Raw genomic sequence first — 23695 nt, forward strand, 5'->3', positions numbered from 1 at the left:
CTGGGCCTGGGCGTCCGGAGCCTGTGTTCCGCAGCGGGAGAGGCTGCGGCAGTGGGAGGCCCGCGTACCACACACACACACACAAAAATAGTTACAGGAGTGAAATAATGACTTAGCTTTGGAGAAACCTGGCAGATACCTTCTTAACTAAATAATCAAAGTTATCATCATCAGTAATAGGAGAAACTGCAGCATTTGCTTCTTGATACAATGTACTGGAAAGAACATTATGTCTGTGATATTCCTGCCAAAAGTATATAACCTGACTCTAGTCTTGAGAAAAAAATCAACCAAACTAAAATTGAAGGACATTCAGCAAAATAACTGGCCTCAACACTTTAAAAAATGTCGATATCATGACATATAAACATAGCTCTACAACTATTCCAGCTTAAAGTAAATTAGAGAGACATGACAACTAAAGGCAGGATGTGATCCTGGATTTTCGCTTGCCATAATGGGCAGTATTGTGACAATTGGTGAAATGTGAATAATATCTGAAGATTAGATAATACTATTGTGTCAAAGTTAATTTCCTGATTTTTGATCATCATACTTTGCTTACGTAGGAGAATGACCTTGTTTTTAGGAAATAAAACTGAGGTTCACATAGTTAAAGGATTATCAAGACTCAAATGAGTCAGGAAAAAAGTAATGTATATCTGTATATATAAAAATAAGGATAAAGCAAATGTAGTAAAATGTTTAATATTTGGTTAATCTCTGAAGCGTATACAGGAATTCTTGTAACTTTTCAAAGTCAAATTATGTCAAAATAAAAAAAGAAAAGAACTATAGTAATTTTTAATTCAGTTTTAAAATACCTCCTTTCTCATGTTAATTTTCTACACACAATCAACTTAATACACATAAAGCCTTCCTTTTTTTTTTTTCCTCCGGTACACGGGCCTCTCGCTGTTGTGGCCTCTCCCGTTGCGGAGCACAGGCTCCGGATGCACAGGCTCAGCGGCCATAGCTCACGAGCCCAGCCCAGCCGCCCCGCGGCATGTGGGATCTTCCCAGACCGGGGCACGAACCCGTGTCCCCTGCATTGGCAGGCAGACTCTCAACCAGGGAAGCCCAAGCCTTCCTTTTATAATTAAGTTTATTTTCTCATGTAGTGTAGTTGCAGTGAAAGGGATGCACAGGGTAGACAAAAGAAAACTGGCTCTATGTTTTGATTTTACCAATTTACATAATTCACCTCCATCAAAAGAAAAAGGCCATTTCAGTTGCCTATGATCAATGAGGAGACATTTTAGACATACTCTTCTAACATCTTAACTCCATTTCCTCTACAGAGATTTTTAACAATCTTTAATACCTATTATTTCCAAAGTTATGTTACACTGACCTCTCAAAACATAAAAGGTATTTTTGGATCACAGCGGTATTTTTAGTCTTTGTGGCAAATATTTTCCAATGATGATAAAATCTGGATTATTACACCTTTAGAGAAATATTAATACTTACTTCTCATTAATTTGCCCTAGTAATAATATAGCCATGTTTTTCACTCTCTCACATTTTTTGTCAATGAGAACTGGGTTTTAAAGAAGAAAATGCAATTAGTTGCTTTCATTTTGACTCACCATACATTCCTACATTTGTTTCAAGTGCAACAGGAATGCTGAGGAAGCTGAACATAAACACATTTATCCAGTCAAAACATACAGTATACTTTGGTTCTTGCTATCCAAAGCTAATACATTCTAAAATCATGGGTTTTAATTAAAACAATACTAAAAATGGTACTTTATGTATTTCAAAGTATTACTTTAAAATTTAATGAAGAGGGGTTTCCACTTCTAGCCACGATGGAGTATCAGGGACCAGATTAATCCTCCCACCTTTTATTTTTATTTTTTTGGTTGTACCATGCATCTTGCAGGATTTTAGCTCCCCCACCAGGGATCGAACCCAGCCCTCCGCAGTGGAAGCACAGAGTCCTCACCACTGGACCGTCAGGGAATTCCCCCTCCCACCTTTAAAACTAAAAAAAAAAAAAAAAGAAAAAAAAGGACAAAATATGTGAAATCTTTTCAGACATTGGACAACAGGCTGTGCAAGACAATAATCTTTGAAAAAGGAAACAAAAGAGTGAGCCCTATTATTTCCTAATAGTACTGCCTGTAGAGTTTCCAGGACACAGTGCTAGGAGGGGAAAACCAGAGCCTGAGAGTCTCCCCAGGTTGAGAGGACGGATTTGAGCGTTCAAGGACACCAAAACAACTAGAGTTCTCAGGGCAAAGTACAAGAGAGGAGAGAAGAGCACAAAAAGAGCTCTGGAGCTTTGCAGAGGATTCCCACTGAGTCTTCAGCTGATTATTGTTGATCAGCACACTTACAAAGAGAAACTACCTAAAGCCAGGAATAGAACCACCAGAAAGGAGCAGGCATAACAATTACCAGAGTTCACACAGGGATGGTAAGAGTTCACAGCCAGAGTGGAGAAATCCTGTAATAATGGGCAATAGCTAGAATACTGAGAAGGGCAGTGCCCCAGTAATAAGGCTAAATGAGCCTTGTACTAAAGGATGCTCAGGACTCATCTAACAAAGCTTTAAAAGCATGCCTTGAAGAACTGTTTCTAATAACATAACTGTGTTCCAAAACAAAGCTCAAAATATTTATAAGAATACAAAGAAAAGACAGCTCCAAACAACAAAATTCACAATGTCCAGCATCCAAACAAAACTTAGCAGGCATGCAAAGAAAAAGGAAAATACGACCCATAATGAGGAGAAAAATCAGTTACAAGAAGCGAACCCAGAAATGACAAAAGTGCTATGATTAAAACAGCTATTATATACAAAATACTGTGCATGTGTACATACACCTTATGTGTATGTATATGTATGTATATGTATACATTCACACACATGTGCGCACACACACACAAATGGAAAGAAACCCATGTTAATGATTGGAAGACTTAATATTATTAAGATGTCCATACCCAAAGCAATCTATAGATTCAATGCAATCTCTATCAAAATTCCAATGGCATTTTTTGAAGAAACAGAAAAATTCATCCTGAAATTCATATGGAATCTTGAGGGACCCCAGTTAGCCAAAATAATTTTGTAAAACAACAACAAATTGGAGGAATCACACTTTCTGATTTCAAAACATATTACAAAGCTATGGTAATCAAAAACAGCATAGTACTGGCATAAGGACAAATAGACCAATGGGACAGAACAGAGTCCAGAAATAAACCCTTGCATACGTGGTCAAATAATCTTTGACAAGAATGCTAAGACCCCTCTCAATGGGGAAAGGACAGCCTCTTCAACAACTTGTGTGCAGAAAAATGGATATCCACGTGCAAAAGAATGAAGGTGGACCCTTATCTTATACCACATACAAAAATTAACTCAAAGTGGATTAAAGACCTAAGAGTAAAACCTAAAACTATAAAACTCATAGGAGAAAATGTAGCGTTAAACTTCATGACATTGTACTTGGCAGTGACTTGTTTGGTTGTGACACCTAAAGCACAGAAAATAAAAGCCAAAATACACAAATGGAACTAAATCAAACTTAAAAACTTTTGTGCATCAAAGGATACAATCAATAGAGTGAAAAGGTAACCTATGGAATGGGAGAAAATATTTGCAAACTATGTATGTGATAAGGGGTTAATATCCAGAATATATAAAGAACTACAACTTAACAACAAAATATCAAATACCTCAATTTAAAAATGGGCAAATGACTTGAATAGACATTTCTCCAAAGATGATATACAAATGGCCAGCAAGCACGTGAAAAGATGCTCAACATCGCTAATCATTAGGGAAATACAAATTAAAACCATGATGAGATATCACTTTATACCCATTATGATGGCTACTATCAACAAAACAGAAAATAACGCGTGTTAACAATGATGTGAAAAAACTGGAACCCTTGTGCACTGTTAGTGCAATGCTGAAGTGGTGCAATCACTACAGAAAATCGTATGGGAGTTTCTCAAAACCTTGAAAATAGAACTACCATATGATCCAGCCATCTCACTTCTGGGTGTGTACCCAAAAGACGTGAAAGCATGGTCTTGAAGACATATCTGCACACCCATGCTCACAGAAGCACTATTCACAATAGCAAAGAGATTAAAGTAGCTCGCATGTCCACCAGTGGGTGAATGAATAAAGAAAATTATACAACGGAACATCATGCAGTCTGAAAGGAAATCCTCCCACAGGCCACAACATGGATGAATCTTGAGGATAGTACACTAAGTGAAATAAGCCAGTCACAAAAAGACCAAAGCTGTATTATTCCATTTATTTGAGGTACCTAGCATAGTTGAATTCATAGAGACAGAAAACGTAAGAATGTCTTCCAGGGAATGAGGGAAGGAGTAAAGAGTAGTTGTTGTTGAACGGATACAGAGTTACAGATTTGCAAGATGAAGAAGTTCTGGAGAGCGGTTTCACAACAATATTAATGTGATCAACACTACTGAACTATATACTTAAAAAATTATTAAGATGATAAATTTTATGTTATGTATTATTTACTACAATTTTTTGAAAACTCAGCTAGTATAGACTCTACATATACAGGTGACCCTTGAACAACAGTCTGAACTGTGCAGTTCCACCTATACACAGATTTTTTTAAAAATAAAAACATACTACAGTACTACATGATCTATGATTGGTTGAATCTGCAGATGCAGAACCGTGGATGTGGAGGGCCAACTATAAAGTTATACACAGATTTTCGACTATGTGAACGGTCAGCACCCCTAATGCCCACATCATTCAAACGTCAACTGTATTCAAGAAGGGAGAAGAGGGACTTCCCTGGTGGCACAGTGGATAAGACTCCATGCTCCCAATGCAGGGGGCCCGGGTTCAATCCTTGGTCAGGGAACTAGATCCCACATACATGCCACAACTAAGAGTTTGCATGCCACAACTAAGAAGCCCGTGTGCTGCAACTAAGAAGCCAGCAAGCTGCAACTAAGGAGCATGCCTGCCACAACCAAGACCAGGTGCAACCAGATAAATAAATAAATAAATATTTTTTTTTAAAAAAGACAGAAGAAAGATTGAACATGTAAAGGAGAAATATGTAAGATATAGACAAAATTCAAATCAAACTTACAGAAATGAAAAATAAAATGTCTAATAAGAAAAATACACTGGATGAGATAACAGCAGATCAGAAACTGAAAAGAAGAAAAGATTACTAATCTTGAGGACAGAGCAGGAGACATTATCCAAATTGAAACAAGGAGTGAAAAAAAGATTTTAAAAAAATGAACAGAGCATCAGTTAGCTGTGGGACAATATCAAGTGGCATAATATACGCGTAACTGGAGTACCAGAATGAGAGGAGTGAAGAAACACAGAAAAACTATTCGAAGAAATAATGGACAAACTTTTTCTACATCTGATGAAAATGGTAAATCTACAAACCAAGAAGCTCAACAAACCCCAAGCATAAGAAACATAAAACACATTGTAGGCACATCATAATAAAAGTGCTTAAAACCAATGGTAAAGAGATCATCTTAAAAAGCAGCCACGGGGGGAAAAAGAAACCACTTTCAATATAAAGAAATTAGGATAACAGTAGATTTCATATTGGAAAAATGCAACGAGAAGACAGTGGTGCAGTATCATTAAAGTCCTGAAAGAAAAGAAGTGTCAATCTAAAATTCTATACCCAGCAAAAATGTATTTCAAAAATAAAGTCAAAAACATTTTTTCAGCCCTCTGCTTCTCCGTCTGCCCCGCGGGTCCCGTGCACCCTGAAGATGGCAGCCACGGCAGGAAGGTTGCCCCAGACTTCACTTGTCCAACACGTGAGTGCCATTCCTTGGGGCATTTCTGCTGCAGCCCTTAGGCCTGCTGCTTCTTGAAGAACGTGCTTGACAAATGCATTGTGTCTGGTTCTGGTCAAGCAAAATTCGCCTTGAGCACCAGTTCCTCATACCATGCCCCTGCCATCACCCAGCATGCACCCTATTTTAAGGGTACAGCTGTTGTCAATGGAGAGTTCAAAGAAATAAGCCTTGATGACTTTAAGGGGAAATATTTAGGGCTCTTCTTCTATCCTTTGGATTTCACCTTTGTGTGTCCTACAGAAAGTATTGCTTTCAGTGACAAAGCCAATGAATTTCACAATGTGAACTGTGAAATCGTTACAGTGTCAGTGGATTCCCACTTCACCCACCTGGCCTGGGTAAACACACCAAGGAAGAATGGCGGTTTGGGCCACCTGCAAATCACGCTCTTGTCAGATCTGACTAAACAGATTTCCCGAGACTACGGTGTGCTGTTAGCAGGTCCCGGCCTTGCACTACGACGTCTCTTCATAATTGACCTCAATGAGTCATCAAGCATTTGAGCGTCAATGATCTCCCAGTGGGCCGAAGCTTGGAAGAGGCCCTCCGCTTGGTGAAGGCATTTCAGTTTGTGGAAACCCATGGAGAAGTCTGCCCAGCCAACTGGACACCAGATTCTCCTACAATCAAGCCCCATCCAACTGCTTCCAAAGAATACTTTGAGAAGGTAAATCAGTAGACCATCCCATGTGCACCTGCAGCTCCCCACACCAGAAAAGAACCACAGCTGGAACTCACTTTTAGCATTTCAAAGATGATTACTTAGAGAAGGCAAAAAAACAATTATGCCTGTATTCGTAAATATTACTCTAAATGTTCTGTTTTTGTAACATTGGCCAAGGCTTTTAAAACTTGGTTAGTTACTAACGTAAGGAGTCCTTTATTGGCAGTGCATGGATGGATAGCTAGTTGCTATAGAATGTGCAATTCCTCTATTTCTTGGATCATGTCTTCAAAGGGAAAAGGAAACAATTCTTCTTTCTCAGCCTTACTTGAACCTTTGTATATATACCAGAGTAGTATGACAGGCATCAACACTTCTGATCAAGGGTCCTGAGATTTTCTTCTTGAGTTTCTTTGTATTAAACTGAATTTTCTTTTAAAATCATAGTTTTAAGTTGTTAGCATCAATGGTCTAATTTAACACCTGCAGGACTTCCCTGGTGGTCCGGTGGTTAAGACTCTGTGCTTCCAATGCAGGGGGCACAGGTTCAATCCCTGGTCAGGGAACTAAGATCCCACATACCATGCAGTGTGGCTGGGGTGGGGGGTGGAAACACCTGCAATGAATGTGTATGTGATTGAAGCAAATGTGAATCATGTTTTTTGAAAAGCACCTACAGTGGCAAAGTGACTTAACTGATCATGCATGTTCCCCAGTCCTGAGATATATACTTTATATAGTTATTTTACTTATTTTGTTAGCTGACTTAGTGCCTACATACATTTCTAATATTGATTGGGTATAATTATAAAGGATATTTATTGAATCCAGGGATTGCATTTTGAATTTGAATCATTCATGCATTTGAATCATCACTTAATTATTTTCTTTCCTGAAGTGTTCAATGTAAAAAATATTATATATATACACATAGTTTTTTTTCACACATACAAAAGCTGAAAAAATTTCATCAGTAGTACAGCATTACAATAAATACTAAAGGAAGTCTTTTAGCAAGAAGGAAAATGATACCAGATGAAAAAAGAATTCCAAAGGAATGAAGAGCCTTGAAAATGGTAAATATGTGGGTAAATTTAAGAGCGTTTTTTCTAACAAAAAACAAAAAAATATTTTTAATCCCTTTGAAAGACAAATGAACATTTAAAGCTAAAAAAGTAGAACTGTATTGTGGAATTTATAACGTACGTAAAACCAAAATGTATGACAATAGCACAAAGGCTGAGAAGGGAATATGGAAGTATACTGTTACAAGGTTCTTATATGATATAAGAAGCTGTGTTTTACTCAAAGTAGATGTGATAAGCTAAAGATGTATACAGCCACTACAGACAGGCAGTAAAAAAAAGAGCTATAGATAATTAATGCTCCAATAAAGGGGACAGTCATAAAAAAAATACTCCAATAATACAAAAGAAGACAAAGTAAAAAGGAACAAAGAACTGATGCGCCAGTTAATTAACAAAAAGATTAGGATATTTTTCTGGATTTTCTGCTATTTGTAACATTTGTCAACATTTAAAAATTCGTAATTTGCTGTGGTTTCTTTTCTCATTCTTAATAAATACTCACTTTCAAAAAAAACAAAACAAAAGAACCGATGGGACAAATAAACACATAGCAAGATGGTAGATTTAAACCCATCAAAATCAATAATCATATTAAATGTAAATGGTCTATATTAAAAGGCAGAGATTAGGACGCTGGATTAAAAAAAAAAAAACAAGGACAAACTATATGCTATATACCAGAAATCCACTTTAAATACAAACACACAAGTAGGTAAAAAGTTAAAAAATGTAAAAAGATATATCACACTAACACTAATCAAAAGAAAGCTGGAGTGGCAATACTGATAAAGTAGACTTCAGAGAAAAGCATATTACAAGAGGGCCATTTCACAACGATAAAGAGATCCATTTCATCAAAAGATGATAACAATCCTAAATATGCATGTGTCTAGTAACAGAACTTCAAAATATATGAAGCCAAACTGATCAAACTGCAAGGAGAAATTGGCAAGTCCACAGTTATGTCAGAGATTTCAACACCCTTCTCTCAAAAATTGAGAGAACAGGGACTTCCCTGGTGGCCCAGCACCTAAGAATCCATCTTCCAATGCAGGGGATGCTGGTTAGATCCCTGGTCAGGGAACTAAGATCCCACGTGCCACAGGGCAACTAAGCCCAGGCACTGCGACTACTGGGCCTGCGTGTTGCAACTACAAAGCCCACACGCTCTGGAGCCTGTGAGCCACAACTACAGAGCCTATGCACCACAACTACTGAGCCCACACATTCTGGAACACACCACAACTAGAGAGAAGCCCACCTGCCGCAACGCAGATCCCACGTGCCACGACTCAGACCTGACACAGCCATAAATAAATAAATAAAATTATTGTTAAAAATTGAGAGAACGAGCAGACATAAAATATGTAAGGATAGAGAAGATCTGAAAAACTCTATCAATCAACTTGATCTGACATTTATAGAACACTCCACCCAACATTCTTTTCAAGTGCACATGAATCATTTACCAAGAGAGACTATATTCTGGGCCATAAAACAAGTCTCAATAAATTCAAAACGATTCAAATCACACAATGTATGTTCTCTGACCACAGTGAAATTAAATCAGAAATCAACATCTAAAAAATCCCCCAATATTGGAAGACTTGGGTACATACCTTTAAATAACCAATAGGGTCAACAAAGAAATCATAAAATCAGCAAGGATTTTTGAATTGAACAAAAATGACAACACGACATATCAACACTTGTGAGATGCCACCAAAGCACTATTTAGAAGGGAATTTTATAGCATTAAACATTTATACTAGAAGACAATAAATTAACAAATTAAGTTTACATTTTAAGATTCTAGCAAATCAAGAGCAAATAAAATGCAAAGTAAATAGCAAAATGGAAATAATAAAGAATAGAAATCATTGAAATTGAGAACACAAAATCAATAAAGAAAACCAAAACCTGGTTCTTTGAGAATATCAATAAAACAGACAAACTTCTAGTCAGACTGAACAGGAAAAAAATGAGAAAACACACAAATTTACAGTCAGGAATGAGAAAGGGGACATTGCTACAAATCTTACAGATATTAAAAAGATAATAAAGGAATATTATGAACAATTTTATGTCCATGAATTTAACAACTTAGATTAAATTGACAAATTCCTTGAAATGATACAAATGATACAAATGATAATAGATGCTCACTCAAAAAGAAATAAATAAAAAGCCCTTTGTCTATTAAAGAAATTGAATTTGTAGTTAAAATCTTTCCCATAAAGAAAACTCCAGGCATAAGTATGCAAGTCATTTAATATTGTCTTAAGTTTAAGATACATGGAGAGATCAAGTATTTATTAACTATCATGTGCAGGCACTATGGATATATAAGTTTCATATGGTTATGTTAGTATTTCAACAAAATCATTCTGGAAGGAAGCTGTGTAGAGAACTGGTTAGTACGAGGCTAAATTAAAAGTAAAGAGACCTGGGACTTCCCTGGAGGTCCAGTGGTTAAGACTCTATGCTTCCACGGCAGGGGGGGCCCACATTCCATCCCTGGTGGGAGAACTAAGATCCCATATGCCGCGTGGATGGGAAAAAAAAGTAAAGAGACTAGTGACAATAATGAAATGATGAGGGCATGAAATAAGTCAGTGGCAATGAGCATTTTTAAAATTTATTTATTTATTTATTTTGTTTTTCTTTGGCTGGTTGGGTCTTCGCTGCTGCACGTGGGCTTTCTCTAGTTGTGGGCAATGAGCGTTTGTATTTTAACTTGGGGTAGGTGTTGGGATAGGGCATGATTGAAAGATAGATAATTACTAGAGAGAATAACCAGATGCAGTGATGGATTGGACATGAAAGGTATGGGGAGTAAAAGAGTAAGGATGTTCCATGATTCTTGGCTTAAACATCAGAAGAACCATTCATTAGAACAGGGAATACAAGAGGAGAACAAGAAGGTATGTTTAATTTTTCAACATACGGTACATTTATACATTCAGTGACCAAAAGGTAGGTCAGTAGGCAATGTGATAATACAGAGAATCAACATTTAGGGAATCTGTGTAAATTAAGCTGCTCTATCTACCAGGATTACTTGCAATTAAAGCCTTCTCTATAACTGTACAATTAACTGCACAATGGCTTTTCTCTGTTAAAAGAACTTGAGGAGTAAGAAGGTAGTTAAAAGAGTTGAGAAGATAAGTCCCTTTCCCTATATACTTAATTGACAGTACAAGAGACCCAATTTCAGTGATCTTTTTACTGTCATTTAGAACAGCAAAACCCTATTTATTTGCTCTATTTGGTTTAATCAGTCTGACCTCCTTTCTTCAGAAAAAAATTTGAGAACGTGAAGCTCTCTCCCTATCTTTTCCTTTTTTTTGTTGTATGTGGCTGCAATGATTCAATTCTTTATTCAACACTGCCTGTTGCCTATATAACATCCATTGCCTCCTTTTAAGCTTTTCTTTGTTTGCCATTTTCTGCCTTTCCTTAATCTATTTGAGAACTGTATTTTTTTAAAAAGTATACCTGCTCAACTTAGTTGAACAACTGCAGCAACCTTTTTTTTTTTTGAGCAAGTCTTATAAGCCAGGCAATGAATCAAGTGCTTCACATATATTAGCTCATTTAGTTTTCAAAATCTTGCAAAGTAGATATTCCCATTTTATGATTAGATAAAACTGAACATCAAAAAGATTACATAATGAGGGGACTCCCTGGTGGTGCAATGGTGAAGAATCCGCCTGTCAATGCAGGGGACACGGGTTCGAGCCCTGGTCCGGGAAGATCCCACATGCTGCGGAGCAACTAAGCCTGTGCGCCACACCTACTGAGCCTGCGCGATAGAGCCCGCGAGCCACAACTACTGAGCTTGCCCTCTAGAGCCCAAGAGCCAGAACTACTGAAGCCTGCGTGCCACAAATACTGAAGCCCATGCGCCTAGAGCCCATGCTCCTCAACAAGAAAAGCCACAATGAGAAGCCCATGCACCACAACAAAGAGTAGCCCCGCGCGCAGCAACGAAGACCCAACGTCGCCAAAAATAATAAATAAAATTTTTTAAAAAAAGAAAAGATTACATAATGAGCCCAAAGTTAGAAAACTGGTGGACTGTAGAATTGAAACTTGAACCTAGGTCTGTTGAGCACCAAAACTTGTGCCACATAACTTTCATAAGCTTTTTGTTACCTGTAAGAGACCTTTTACTGAATGTATGACTAAGGTGCTTTCATTCATGCAACAAACATGTGTGCCTACTACATGTCTTCAAACTTTCTGTAGATACACTTCTAATAGTCCCTTCCCCTACTGTTTCTGAAACTGGAAAGCTGCATACAGTACACTTTTTTGCCTTTACTTCCTCTCATTAAATGTCAAATTTAATCATGTTACGATTATTATCAGGTTGTGGTTCAGCCACGGTCATTTCCTGCTTCAGTTCCTGTTCAAAATGAAGTCCAGCATATTTTCTTTCCTAGTCCTCTAAAATTACCTGTTCTAGGAAGCAATTTTTTTTTCTCATCTGAAAACTCACCTCTATTATTTTCTGTCATTTTAGCAATTTACAGGAAGCTAACAAGTTGGACTAAAAATGCAGCTTTCCTAAACGTCATTTAATATTTTCAACTTAGTCATATGATTCTGGTTATAAAGTGATCCACATTTATAAATCCAATGTGATATATATGGAATCTAAAAAAAAAAATGGTTCTGATGGACCTAAGGGCAGGACAGGAATAAAGACACAGATGTAGAGAATGGACTTGAGGACATGGGGAGGGGGAAGGGTAAGCTGGGACAAAGTGAAAGAGTAGCACTGACACATACACACTACCAAATGTAAAATAGCTAGCTAGTGGGAAGCAGCTGCATAGCACAGGGAGATCAGCTCAGAGCTTTGTGACCACCTAGAGGGATGGGATAGGGAGGGTGGGAGGGAGACGCAAGAGGGAGGAGATATGGGGATATATGTATACGTATAGCTGATTCACTTTGTTATACAGAAGAAACTAACACAACATTGTAAAGCAATTATACTCCAATAAAGATGTTAAAAGTAAATAAATAAATAAATAAATCCGATGTGAGTATTTACGGTTCTGTGCTAACCTGAGGGGAAGACATAACCATGGGACTTTTTTTCAGATTTTTCAAGGAGAGTCCCAATTTAAAATATTCTGTCCAACAGTCACATCTCAAGTTTCAGTTCAGAAAAGACAGTCAAAGGGTATACATATGCAAAGGGTAGCTTGCAATATGGACTCTATATGGCAACAGAGTAGGTAAGGGGGGGTGTTTAAGGGAAGGCAATCAATCACTTAAGACTCTTCTTTACTTTACCTTACTTTATTTTATCTTTATTTTTATTTTTTTGGCCGAGCCATGCGTCCTGCAGATCTTAGTTCTCAACTAGGGATTGAACCCAGGGCCCCTGCAGTGGAAGCACGGAGTCCTAACCATTGGACCTCCAGGGAATTCCCAAGATTCTTCATCTTTTTTAAATAATCCCAAAACACATCTCACAAATTTGGTGCAATTGCCTTAGTCTTCTTTTACAGCTTAGAATGAAGTATCCCAATGAAATAATGAAATAGTTGCTTGCCTGAACATGTTTGGAAATGAAATTTTAACTGACAGTAGGGAAAATAAGTATTCAAAGGTAAATATTAAATTAAAATGTAACAATGCACAAACTCTTGAGATATTCCTATAATTTCAGTATCTAAGTATGCGATTCATAACCACTAAAATTGCCCAGCCACATTTCCACACAATTATTTCAATTTGGCCTTCAAAACTACTTTCTGTACAGAGCCACAATTACTTGCCACTCCCTCAACAATCCATATTCCGGTTCTCCTGCCTCCACTTCTGTGTGTTCAGTGTTTGATGCCCTCCCTCCCCACTAATCAAAATTATCAGTCACATTTTTAGGTTCCAGAGATAGCTCCCTGCTAAACCTCCAACCCCTTCTCAACTCCGTTCAATTTATCTGTTCCTTCTTCTTTATTCAGGGCTTACCAATGTGACAATACTTTACATATTTTGTTTAATACTAATACTCCCCTTTGAAGCACTATTCTCTCCACTTAACAGATAAGGAAACTAAAGATGAAAAAGGTTTGGTATCATGTTCAAGGTCACAAAGCAAAACAGGAATTCAAACGCTGGTCTGTCTGAACTTTAACTGAATTCTGTTTCCATGAAACCACACACTCTACGGCACTCTCTTATAGTATACACTGCATTGTGTTACCATTATTCGTTCAAATATCTCTCTCTCCCACTAAAGGGATGTTCCTCAAAGACAGGGAAGGTGACTCCATCCTTACATCCCAGCAACACTCAACAGTGCCTATTATACAGTGATCTCAAAGTGTTACTGAATATTCAGTTTATGGTTTTACAGCACTATTTTCCATTGATTAGTCTCCTTCAACCAAATCTCTACGAAGCCATTTTTACTGTGATGGGAAGCACAACAGCTTGGAATATAGGCTTTGTAATCAGACTGATTAGATGTGAATTCCACCTCCACCAACTTATTAGCTGAGAAATCTTGAACACCTGAGTTAACCTACATTAACTCATGCGAGGACAGTAATTACAGTAGCTACCTCCTAGGATTAAAAGGATTAAATGAGGTAACATAGACAATCCTCATCTTTTCTTACATGCTACCCTAAATTTTCTTCGGCTCAGTCTAGTGTAGCCTTTTTCAATACAAATTCCTTATAATTTTGATATTACTCAGCCATAATAAAGAATGAAATAATGCCATTTGCAGCAACATGGATGGACCTAGAGATTATCGTACTTAGTGAAGTTAAGTCAGACAGAGAAAGACAAATATCACATGATATCGCTTATATGCGGAATCTTAAAAAAGGGTACAAATGAACTTATCTACAAAAGAGAAATAGAGTTACAGACGTAGAAAACAAACTTATGGTTACCAGGGGGGTGTATATTGGAAGACTGGGATTGACATATACACACGACTATATATAAAATAGATAGCTAATAAGGACCTATTATGTACCACAGGGAACTCTACTCAATACTCTGTAATGGCCTATATGGGAAAAGAATCTAAAAAAGAGTGGATATATGTATAACTGATTCACTGTCCTGTACACCTGAAACTAACACAACACTGTAAATCAACTATACTCCAATAAAAACTTAAAAAAAAAATGTCCTTGCAATTTTGAATGAAATGGGCTAGCCAAAAAGGTTCATGGTTTAAAAATTGCTCAGGTCGCTTACTTGACTTTTAGGGCCAACTGTCCAGTGCCAGTTTGGACTCAAAAAAAGTTTATTCTTGGAGGCTTGACTATGCAAGAGTGCCCCCATTGTATACTGTATCTTATTTGCTCACCACATTTTCAAGCCCTACCAGCAAGTTTGAAAATTGGAACACAGACACTTCCTACTTGACTACCACCTAACTTAACACTACCTGATGCAGGAAGACAACTAATCTGTGTGGGAGGCAGGCTATTTCCCCTGCAAGAAAACGCTCCTGGAACCACCTGTGTCTGGTCTCAGGCATGGCTCATATTCCCCACACCTCCATATTGGTCTGGAATCTAGAGGCTAAGCCACTACACCTGACAGAGGATACCCGTTTCCTTCTCTTAAACTTATCAACCCTTACTCCAAAAAGTTAGGATTTTATACTGTTATGCTATGTTATGGCTCTTTAGGCGAAAGTGCCTAGTTTCCAAATTATCAGAATTCCCCCTTAAAATTTTAAAAATCTATGAAAAAGCCCAGTTTTGGAGAAAAAAGTTTTTAAAAATACATAATCCCTAGAAACAAGAGCAAACACTAAGGCTATAACCACAGTCTCAAAGGGGAAAAAAAAAGAAAAATCTTCAAATGCTTAGTTGGCTAAAGCTAACCAAAAGCTATAAAATCAAATTACCATAAATAACAACTAATCTCAAAGTAAGCAGAATATACCATTAACATGGTGAGCAAGTGTGAATAACAAAATACCTAACACATTCACCACGAATTTTAAAATTACTTGGTACGTAGATACAGAGATTAATAAATTGTTCCAGATTCTGTACTTCCCTAGACAGTATATGTTGTTACAAAGCAGGGCCCTTTTTTTTTTTTTTTTGGCCGGGCCAAAAATTAATAGGGTGACAGATTAGTGACAGAATAATCTCTGAAGTTCTACAAGGAGGTGTTGCGTTAGAAAGCCATGACTCGAAGGAACAATACCAGAACACTGGCTGTCAACATCAGGCAGATAAAAATAAGAAAAGGTGAAGCACGCTGATGGACCGCGGCATTGTTTCCAGACAAGAAATATCCCTTTAAGGCCCATGCCAAGGATTTCAGCGCCAGCTCCGCAGTCAGTGCTGGAATCAGAAAACTAAACTGTTGCCCGCTCAGTGGGAGCAGGGCAGCGACCCCCTCCAGTCGGCGTCCAGCGCGCGCAGAGTCGCCCCCTCCTCCCGAGCCCGCTCCTCCGGCTGCTAGCTGGCCGCTCCCCGCCGACCCCGGCTCGGCCACCCGATGACCCCCGCACTCCCTCCAGGACCCGACGCGCCCCAAACATAGCGCCAGGGGAAGGAAGCGAAAGAGAGGGGCCTTGGGAGGGGGCGGAGGGGCGGGAGGCGGCGCTGGGCTTCGGCCCATCACCATCAAGGCTCGAGGACAGCGCGGGTTCGGGAGGAGGGAGGCTGAGCCTCCGCCACCGGCCAAATGATAGTATCCCGCAGCGCAGGTGCCGGCGGCTGCCGAGGAAGTCACGGGCGGGGAGGACGACGCGTTGCCCCCACACCCCCCACCTCCATACCACCCACCGCTCTTCCCCTCCCTCGTCCAGCTTCATCCTCCGCTTCTGTCAGAACCCAACGACCTCCACGCGGCCCGCCTCAGCGCGGAGGTGATGCCGGCTCTTACCGTAGGAAAGGGCGCCGCGCCGCTAGGAGGCGGCTGGAGTGCGCGCGGGAGACACCGAGGCAAACGCCGCCGCCGCCACGGGAGCCTGACGAGCCACAACGAAGCAACCCGCGAGCGCGCTGCCTCCAGAGCCGTCGCCCCACCCCCTCTCCCGCAGGATTTTGCGCCGGAGCCTGCAGTCTCCGCGCGCTGACTGGGAGACCGAGGGGAGGGGCGGGGCGCCCCGTGGAGGCGGGGCCCAGCGCTGGCAAGTCTGATTGGCATCTGTGGGCCCAATGGGACCGCGGACTCTCCCGGCTATGCTTAGACTGACTTTCCTCCTAGCCCGTAGCAGTAGAGAGGCGGGCCTACTGGCTGCTTTTATTGCCGCCTTTTTGACAAACCCGATCGCACGGAAAAGTCGGTTGGTTGGCACTGGCGGCCAAATGGCCCAATTACCGCAGGGAAGGGGGCCTCTCAACCCAGATTGGCGTTCTCTCTACCTATAGGGTAGGCCCAGGGCGGTGAGACCCTGCCCCGGATGTGGGCGCGGCCCCGAGGTAGACCTGAGAGAGGTTCCACTGTGGCTGTTTGGAGAGGCGGAACTGAGATCTTTTTCTTGATTATCATGTGACGGGTTCTGGATTTAATGGGGGAAAAAGCGTGGTGGAAAAGGCCAAGGATCCAAACTGGCGAGTTTCCTAATCTTCGCGCCCCTCTGCGCTCTCCAGCCAGCGGCGCTGCCAGGTGAGTCCGGGGCTCCAACGAGCCGGCATCCTCCGAAGTGCTCTCGCCCCCCGCGCCCCCACACCCCGGTGCCCTGGCCTCCCGATGCTTCCGTGGGCCGTGTCGCCGCCCCTCATCCCCTCACCCCCTCACACTCTCACACTCCCGGTCCCAAACGCACATACACCTCTTGGCACCAGGATTCTGTTTGCATTGTGGATCATGTCGTACAAGAACGGCGTTCAACTCCAGAATGTACTGGTCCCACAGTGCAGAATGGGGGGAGTCCGAATAGGGCACCGCTGGCGGACCGTCGGCATTCGAAGACGAAGGGCAAGGATAGTTTAGGAATGTCCTGAAGTTCTGAGACAAGTAGGCCCGAAAATCAGGTAAGTGTAAGCAGAACGCTGTTCCTTTGAAGGACGGTCAGGTTGGCCAAGGCTGTTGCAGCAGGAACCTTTAGAAAAGTGACTCATTGTTTAGAATAGTTGTGTATTGGGGGCCCATTAAACAAAACTGTCTTCGGGATGGGGCGAGTTCACTGGGAAGTGTCCTGGCAGTCGCGAGAGAAGGGAAATGGGAGATGGTGTGGCAAACACCATGGACAAATAAATGATGCAGTCCACACACCTGGTACCGAGACGCTGAACTGTGGGCAGGGGCCTTTAGATTGCCATTTAGGGGAAGCGCAGGTTTTAACAATGGATAAGGAAGCATATACTTAACTGTTTTGCAGGTGCAAGAAATAACCACTTCAAATGAGCAATACTTTAGTTGAACAAATTTTTGTTTTGGAGTATGCAGCTCCCTCCACCCTGCTCCCCCACCGCCCTTCTTTAAGAAGAAAGAAGAGTAGTCGTAGGAAACAAATATAATAAGTTAACGGAGATTTATTAATAATGAAATCGGAGTTGTAGGTCATCACTGAACCCCAGCATCCATAATCCTTCAAGTGTCATTTAAATGTCAACAGAGTGCTTCCCAATCGAGGGCATTTTAGTAAAAGTGCATACAAAAGTTTGTTGCATCCCACATAATAGAACTTGTAGCCACAAGACTGTGTTCTTTGCAGCCTTTTCACCTCCAGTCTTCAAGTACCTGTGTTGAATGCAGCTCCCTTCCTATGACCAGTTGCTACTCAGTTCTTTACGAGAAAAAATGAAGCTTGACTCATCCAGTGGAAAAGTTACGTTTAAGCAACTGTGTTATCGTAAACCTTTTAAAAGTCCATACAAATGGCCAGATCGATTGGAAATGGGAATTGAGCAAATTCAGTTTACAGTGTGAAGCCCATCTGTAGTTACTAATCAGTACGTACCTCTCCACTTCTTCCAAAGTCAGTCCCACATTCCACAATGGCAGCCTCTGGCCAGGAAAGGAGACCAGCACGGAAAATGCCTTCCTGGGAGCAAAAGCATCTGTTTTTCATACCGCAGTATGAAGTATCTGCCAGTCAAGTAAACAAGTTGAGTACAGGCAGATGGGTACAAAGGAAAGAAGGGAGCTAGGAGACTCACAGGTCACTATTGAAATAAAACAGATCTGGGATTCCCTGGTGGCGCAGTGGTTGAGAGTCCGCCTGCGGATGCAGGGGACACGGGTTCGTGCCCCGGTCCGGGAGGATCCCACATGCCGCGGAGCGGCTGGGCCCGTGAGCCATGGCCACTGAGCCTGCGCATCCGGAGCCTGTGCTCCACAGCGGGAGAGGTCACAGCGGTGAGAGGCCCGCGTACAGCAAAAAAAAAAAAAAAAAAAAACAGATCTATACTCTTGCACCATGACAGTCACCCACTGTTTGAAGTAGTAGAGATGTAGCAAAGTTAGTTCTAAAATATAATTACTTAGGGGCTTCCCTGGTGGCACAGTGGTTGAGAGTCCGCCTGCCGATGCAGGGGACACGGGTTCGTGCCCCGGTCCGGGAAGATCCCACATGCCGCGGAGCGGCTGGGCCCGTGAGCCATGGCCGCCAAGCCTGCGCGTCCGGAGCCTGTGCTCCGCAACGGGAGAGGCCACGACAGTGAGAGGCCCGCGTACCACAAAAAAAATAAAAATAAAAATAAGTAAATAAATAAATAAAAATATAATTACTTAAAACATGATAGTCTAGGGCATTTGATTTATCTAGCCAGTATCCTCACCTTTTCCGTTTCTTATCTTCCTGCATTTTTACTCCTATCACCCATGCTTTTGTTACCATCCCCATTACCTTCTGATCTTTTCCTGTTGCCATCAAGTGTCCTCTCTCATCCTCAGTCTATCACTGCCCAGTGGCTTATTTCCCTCTGTTTATAATCATACTTAGATTCCTCCTTTACTGAAAATTTCTTCTTGAACCTTCCTTTGTCATCCTCATTGTATGTCTGACCTTTCATCTTCTTTTCTCCAAATGTTTCAAAGGAATAAAATCTTGTCAGCTGTTTGCATTTCATTATCTTCTGTTAACTCCTCACCCAACTTCATGCAGCCTGGCTTCTGATTTCCCATTCTATTTACCCTTTTCCAAATGGTCACAAGGTTGATAAAAAAAACTTGAGTAAGTATGGAACATACTGTAAACCTATATGTGAAGATTAAATAAGTGCTTATACCTAAGTATTATAGATGAATGCATTCCTATCAAAGTTCCAAGTTTTTAAGAATTAGTGATTTTAGCATTGAAAAGCGTGGAAGGTCAAAATAGTAGAAAATATTTTGGAAAAGAAAATGGTAAATAGGTATTAGACCTCACAGATATTAGAACATATCCAGTAACAGTCATACAGTACTAGTACAAAACAGAAATATAGATTAGCAAGACAAAATAAGACTATAAGAAATAGCCCCAATTATTGAATAATTTAGCATCTAAAATCACAAAATATCAAGTATTTAAAGTGGTTTTGATTATTGGATAGCAAGTAATAAAAAAGCATGATCGATACCACAAACCAGAAATATAAGTATTATTAAAAAACAAATTTTTAGACTAAGAAAACAGGTATTTGTAAAACCTTTGAGAAAATTTGATTTAAAAAATGCAAGACCCATAGATTAAGCTATGTGAAAATCCAGTGTTATCAATGTGTTCTATATTATTTAACCCAATGACCTCTTTAAAATCATAATTCTACTTAATCTCTTAACTTTTTTATTAACTGTTTCCGTCTTATTAATACTCTCCTCTCTTGGCTTGATACCACCCCTTCCTTTTTCACTTTAATTTTGAATGCTTTTTCTTAGTATTCCTTGAAATTGAATGAAAATTAATAGGTGTGCAAGTGTACAAAAAGAGGTTAAGAACATCTCTTAGGTGCAGGAAAAAGATCATGAGTGCCTGGACTTGTGTGACAGCAATGAAAAGGAGCAGACTGTTCTTGGGACATTTTGAATAGAGCTTATACCCAGTGGATATACTAAAAATTGTATTTTGTCACAGCTATAAGGAGTGATGGATATGTTGTCAAAGATGGCTACAGGTTTTATAGATGAGGAAAGTAAGACTGGTAGAATGTTTTCAAAATTAGGAAATATGTGAGTGGGAAAGAGCCAGCTTTGTAAACCAGGAATAGAAAATTTTTTTTCTGGTATCAAAACAGTCTTGACTTTTTTTCCTTCTCTTAGGGTATATTTCCCTTTTTTCGACTCTGCAACAGCCTCTTTAAACTGTTTAAATGAGAATGTCCTTGGCTCAGAGAGTACTACTCACCTGGCTTTTCACATTACTCTTCTTGATCATGTTGGTGTTGAAACTGGATGAGAAGGCACCTTGGAACTGGTTCCTCATATTTATTCCAGTCTGGATATTTGATACTATCCTTCTTGTCATGCTGATTGTGAAAATGGCTGGGCGATGTAAGTCTGGCTTTGACCCTCGACATGGATCACACAATATTAAAAAAAAAGCCTGGTACCTCATTGCAATGTTACTTAAATTAGCCTTCTGCCTTGCACTGTGTGCTAAACTGGAACAGTTTACTACCATGAACCTGTCCTATGTCTTCATTCCTTTATGGGCCTTACTGGCTGGGGCTTTGATAGAGCTTGGATATAACGTCTTTTTTCTGAGAGACTGACTTCTAAGGACATCATCTCATTTTATTGCTGTTCAACAAGCTATCATTAAAGTGTTCTGAATCCTTGCAAGCTTGAAGAATGCCAGAGAACTGAGAAAAATATCAAATGTAATTTTATACTGCTTCCATAAAGTAGTCTTGTTGAATCGTGGACTTCTAGTCAACCCAAAACTTAATTATTCAATATTTGAGTTATTAGTACCCTTATTGTCCTGTGTAAATAAAGTTTGTTTTGGATCTTATTTTTCTACTTGACTATCGAATAATCTGTTTTAAGTATGTGATCAACATTTAAATATAAAGCCTTTAATCTACATATTTGGGTAGAAGTTTAATATATCATGCCCCATTACTACCAAAGTAAATAGTGCTTCTCGATTATGAAGGAAAAACACAGTTACTGAAATAATTAGGGGCACCACTTCATGTTTACATTCAGAAAGAATCTGAGAGTTCAACAGTTTTTTATCTAGGCTAAGTTCATTGTTACCTCTGCCTTCTATTTGAAACAAATAAATTAGAGGTAGCATATTAAAACAGAGCAGAAGCTTGCCTCTTTCTAACGTTAGGGGAACTATACATCCCAGTTATGTCAGGAAAGTCCAGTTTATGCCTATTGTCCTGGGGTCTCAGGGAGTTAGTTCCCCTTTCATTCTTAGAAGTGTCCTGGTTTGAAAAATTATAGATCACCCTATGAGGGTACTTAACCAATTCCAGTGAAGTGTAGGTGGCAGTACTTACTAGCATTCCCAAGAGTCTTAAGTGTCTTATAACCCTAAAGCAGGGTCAGGGTGATGTTCTCACTTAGCTTTGGGAGTATCTAAAATAGTATTTTGTTCATTTAAAAAATATCTAACAAAAAAGTGGTTTCTGGCTGCTAATACTTGAGAGGATTGCTTAAATATAGCATTTTGATCTAGTTCTCCTTTGTAAAGACAGATAATATGACAAAGTTTCAGCCATAACACTAAAAATGAATACTGCTTAACTCTTTGTTTGAAACTACAGAGGTAGGGTAAATAAATAAAAAACTGATCAGTTACAAATATTTCCCTGTCTTATAATTGGTATATATTAGTATTTGGGGTATGTAAAAATAGGATTAAGAAGGATAGTTAATATGGGGAACATAATGTTCCAAGACTTGATCAGGTATTCCTAATTCAATTGAGAGATCTAAACTATTTGGTCACTGGAATCTATTATTAATACATTCAAAGCAGAAGAAAGCTGTAATCTCTGTGAGAAACCAGATAGTAGGAGGGTTTTGTAGTTTAGGAAAACCTGTATTTGTGAAAGTATCATCTAAGTATAAGCTCTCACAGAGAAAAGAAGGAACAGCACCACATGTAAACAATCAGCTAGGCCAGGAGTCAGCAAAATACTTCTGTAAAGGGTTATATAGTAAATACTTAAAGTTTTGTGGGCCATATGGTTTCTGTCACAACTGCTTGGCTCTTGTGGTGAGAAAGAAGCCATAGACTATGGCTATATCCCAATAAAACTATTTGTGGACAGTGAAATTTAAATTTTGTATGATTGCCACATATCACAACATATTATTCTTTTGATTTTTGTTTCAACCATTTAAAACTGTAAAAACATTTCTTGCCTTACAGGCTATACAAAAAGCAGGTAGTGGCCTAAATATGGCCTATTGGCAGTATTTCCTGACCCCTGAGCTAGGCCATGAAACAAGCAAAAGCAGAAATTCTATATGACGTTACTAAGAGGAAATGTGGGACTGGTCTCCAAGGAAAAGAGAGAAAAGTTCAGTAAGAATTATATGTAATAGGCAACACAATAACCAGCTTGTTCACACGTGAGGATCAATCGTCATAGTATCTGAAAGAGTCCCAGGAAGTAGAACTCTTCTTACTTAACTTGGTACACTGCCACACTAAGTAAACAACCTGAAGCAGCAGTACGTTATTGATGTGTGCCTCCCCGATTCGGACACCAGATGTGTATGTGTTTTCCCTACATCACCACGGAATTAACTCAGTTCTGACACTATCTGGAGATAGCATCAGATACCACAAGTTAAGGGTTCAGTCCCAGAAAACTGCACGTGCCCCCCACCCCCTCTGCAACTTCAGATGCCAGGCACAAATTCAGGTTGTCACCTTGCTTCTGACCTACCGCCTTTAGAATGGAGGTTCCCATGACCCTCTCCTTGCATTTGATTAATTTGCTAGAGCAGCTCACATAACTCAGAGAAACATTTTACTTACTAGAACACCAGTTTATTGTAAGAGGATATTAACTCAGGAACAGCCAGATGGAAGAGATTCATAAGGCAAGGTATGGGGAAGGGGTGCAGAGCTTCCAAGCTCTCTGGGCACACCACTCTTTCCCCATCTCCTCATGTTCACCAACCTAGAAGCTTTCTGAACCTTGTCCTTTTGGTATTTTACGGAAACTT

The 23695-nt window shown here is 39.8% G+C and overlaps 2 protein-coding genes and 1 pseudogene across 5 annotated transcripts in view; 2 read left to right on the forward strand and 1 right to left on the reverse strand.

Annotated features, from left to right (window-relative positions):
* The window catches only part of PHTF2 (putative homeodomain transcription factor 2), a 121971-nt gene extending 105263 nt beyond the window's left edge, over positions 1-16708 (reverse strand). For both annotated transcript variants that reach the window (XM_081243888.1, XM_081243887.1), the window contains exon 1: positions 16514-16708. The gene's annotated coding sequence lies outside the window, so the exon portion shown is untranslated. The remainder of the gene's footprint in view (positions 1-16513) is intronic.
* On the forward strand, positions 5777-6818 carry LOC308622840 (thioredoxin-dependent peroxide reductase, mitochondrial-like; annotated as a pseudogene). The gene has a single exon. The product of its transcript is annotated as a thioredoxin-dependent peroxide reductase, mitochondrial-like (transcript).
* Positions 16709-17027: 319 nt separating the features above from the next.
* On the forward strand, positions 17028-21512 carry TMEM60 (transmembrane protein 60). Of its 2 annotated transcripts, XM_081244222.1 has the most exons (3): positions 17028-17239; positions 18291-18683; positions 20819-21512. In XM_081244222.1, the coding sequence occupies exon 3, from the start codon at positions 20869-20871 to the stop codon at positions 21268-21270; it is 402 nt and encodes a 133-aa protein (XP_081100348.1). In that variant the 5' UTR covers positions 17028-17239; positions 18291-18683; positions 20819-20868; the 3' UTR covers positions 21271-21512. The 2 variants fall into 2 exon arrangements, with proteins under 2 accessions (XP_081100348.1, XP_081100347.1); XM_081244221.1 differs by lacking the exon at positions 18291-18683 and having other exon boundaries at positions 17029-17239.
* Positions 21513-23695: the final 2183 nt, after the last annotated feature.

The sequence above is a fragment of the Mesoplodon bidens genome, assembly GCF_964165515.1.
Source record: "Mesoplodon bidens genome assembly, chromosome: 9".
In the NCBI taxonomy this organism is placed as follows: domain Eukaryota; kingdom Metazoa; phylum Chordata; class Mammalia; order Artiodactyla; family Ziphiidae; genus Mesoplodon; species Mesoplodon bidens.

Coding starts and splice junctions, on each gene's coding strand:
- TMEM60 (XM_081244222.1), top strand. CDS start 20,869: ATGAGAATGTCCTTGGCTCAGAGAGTACTACTCACCTGGCTTTTCACA.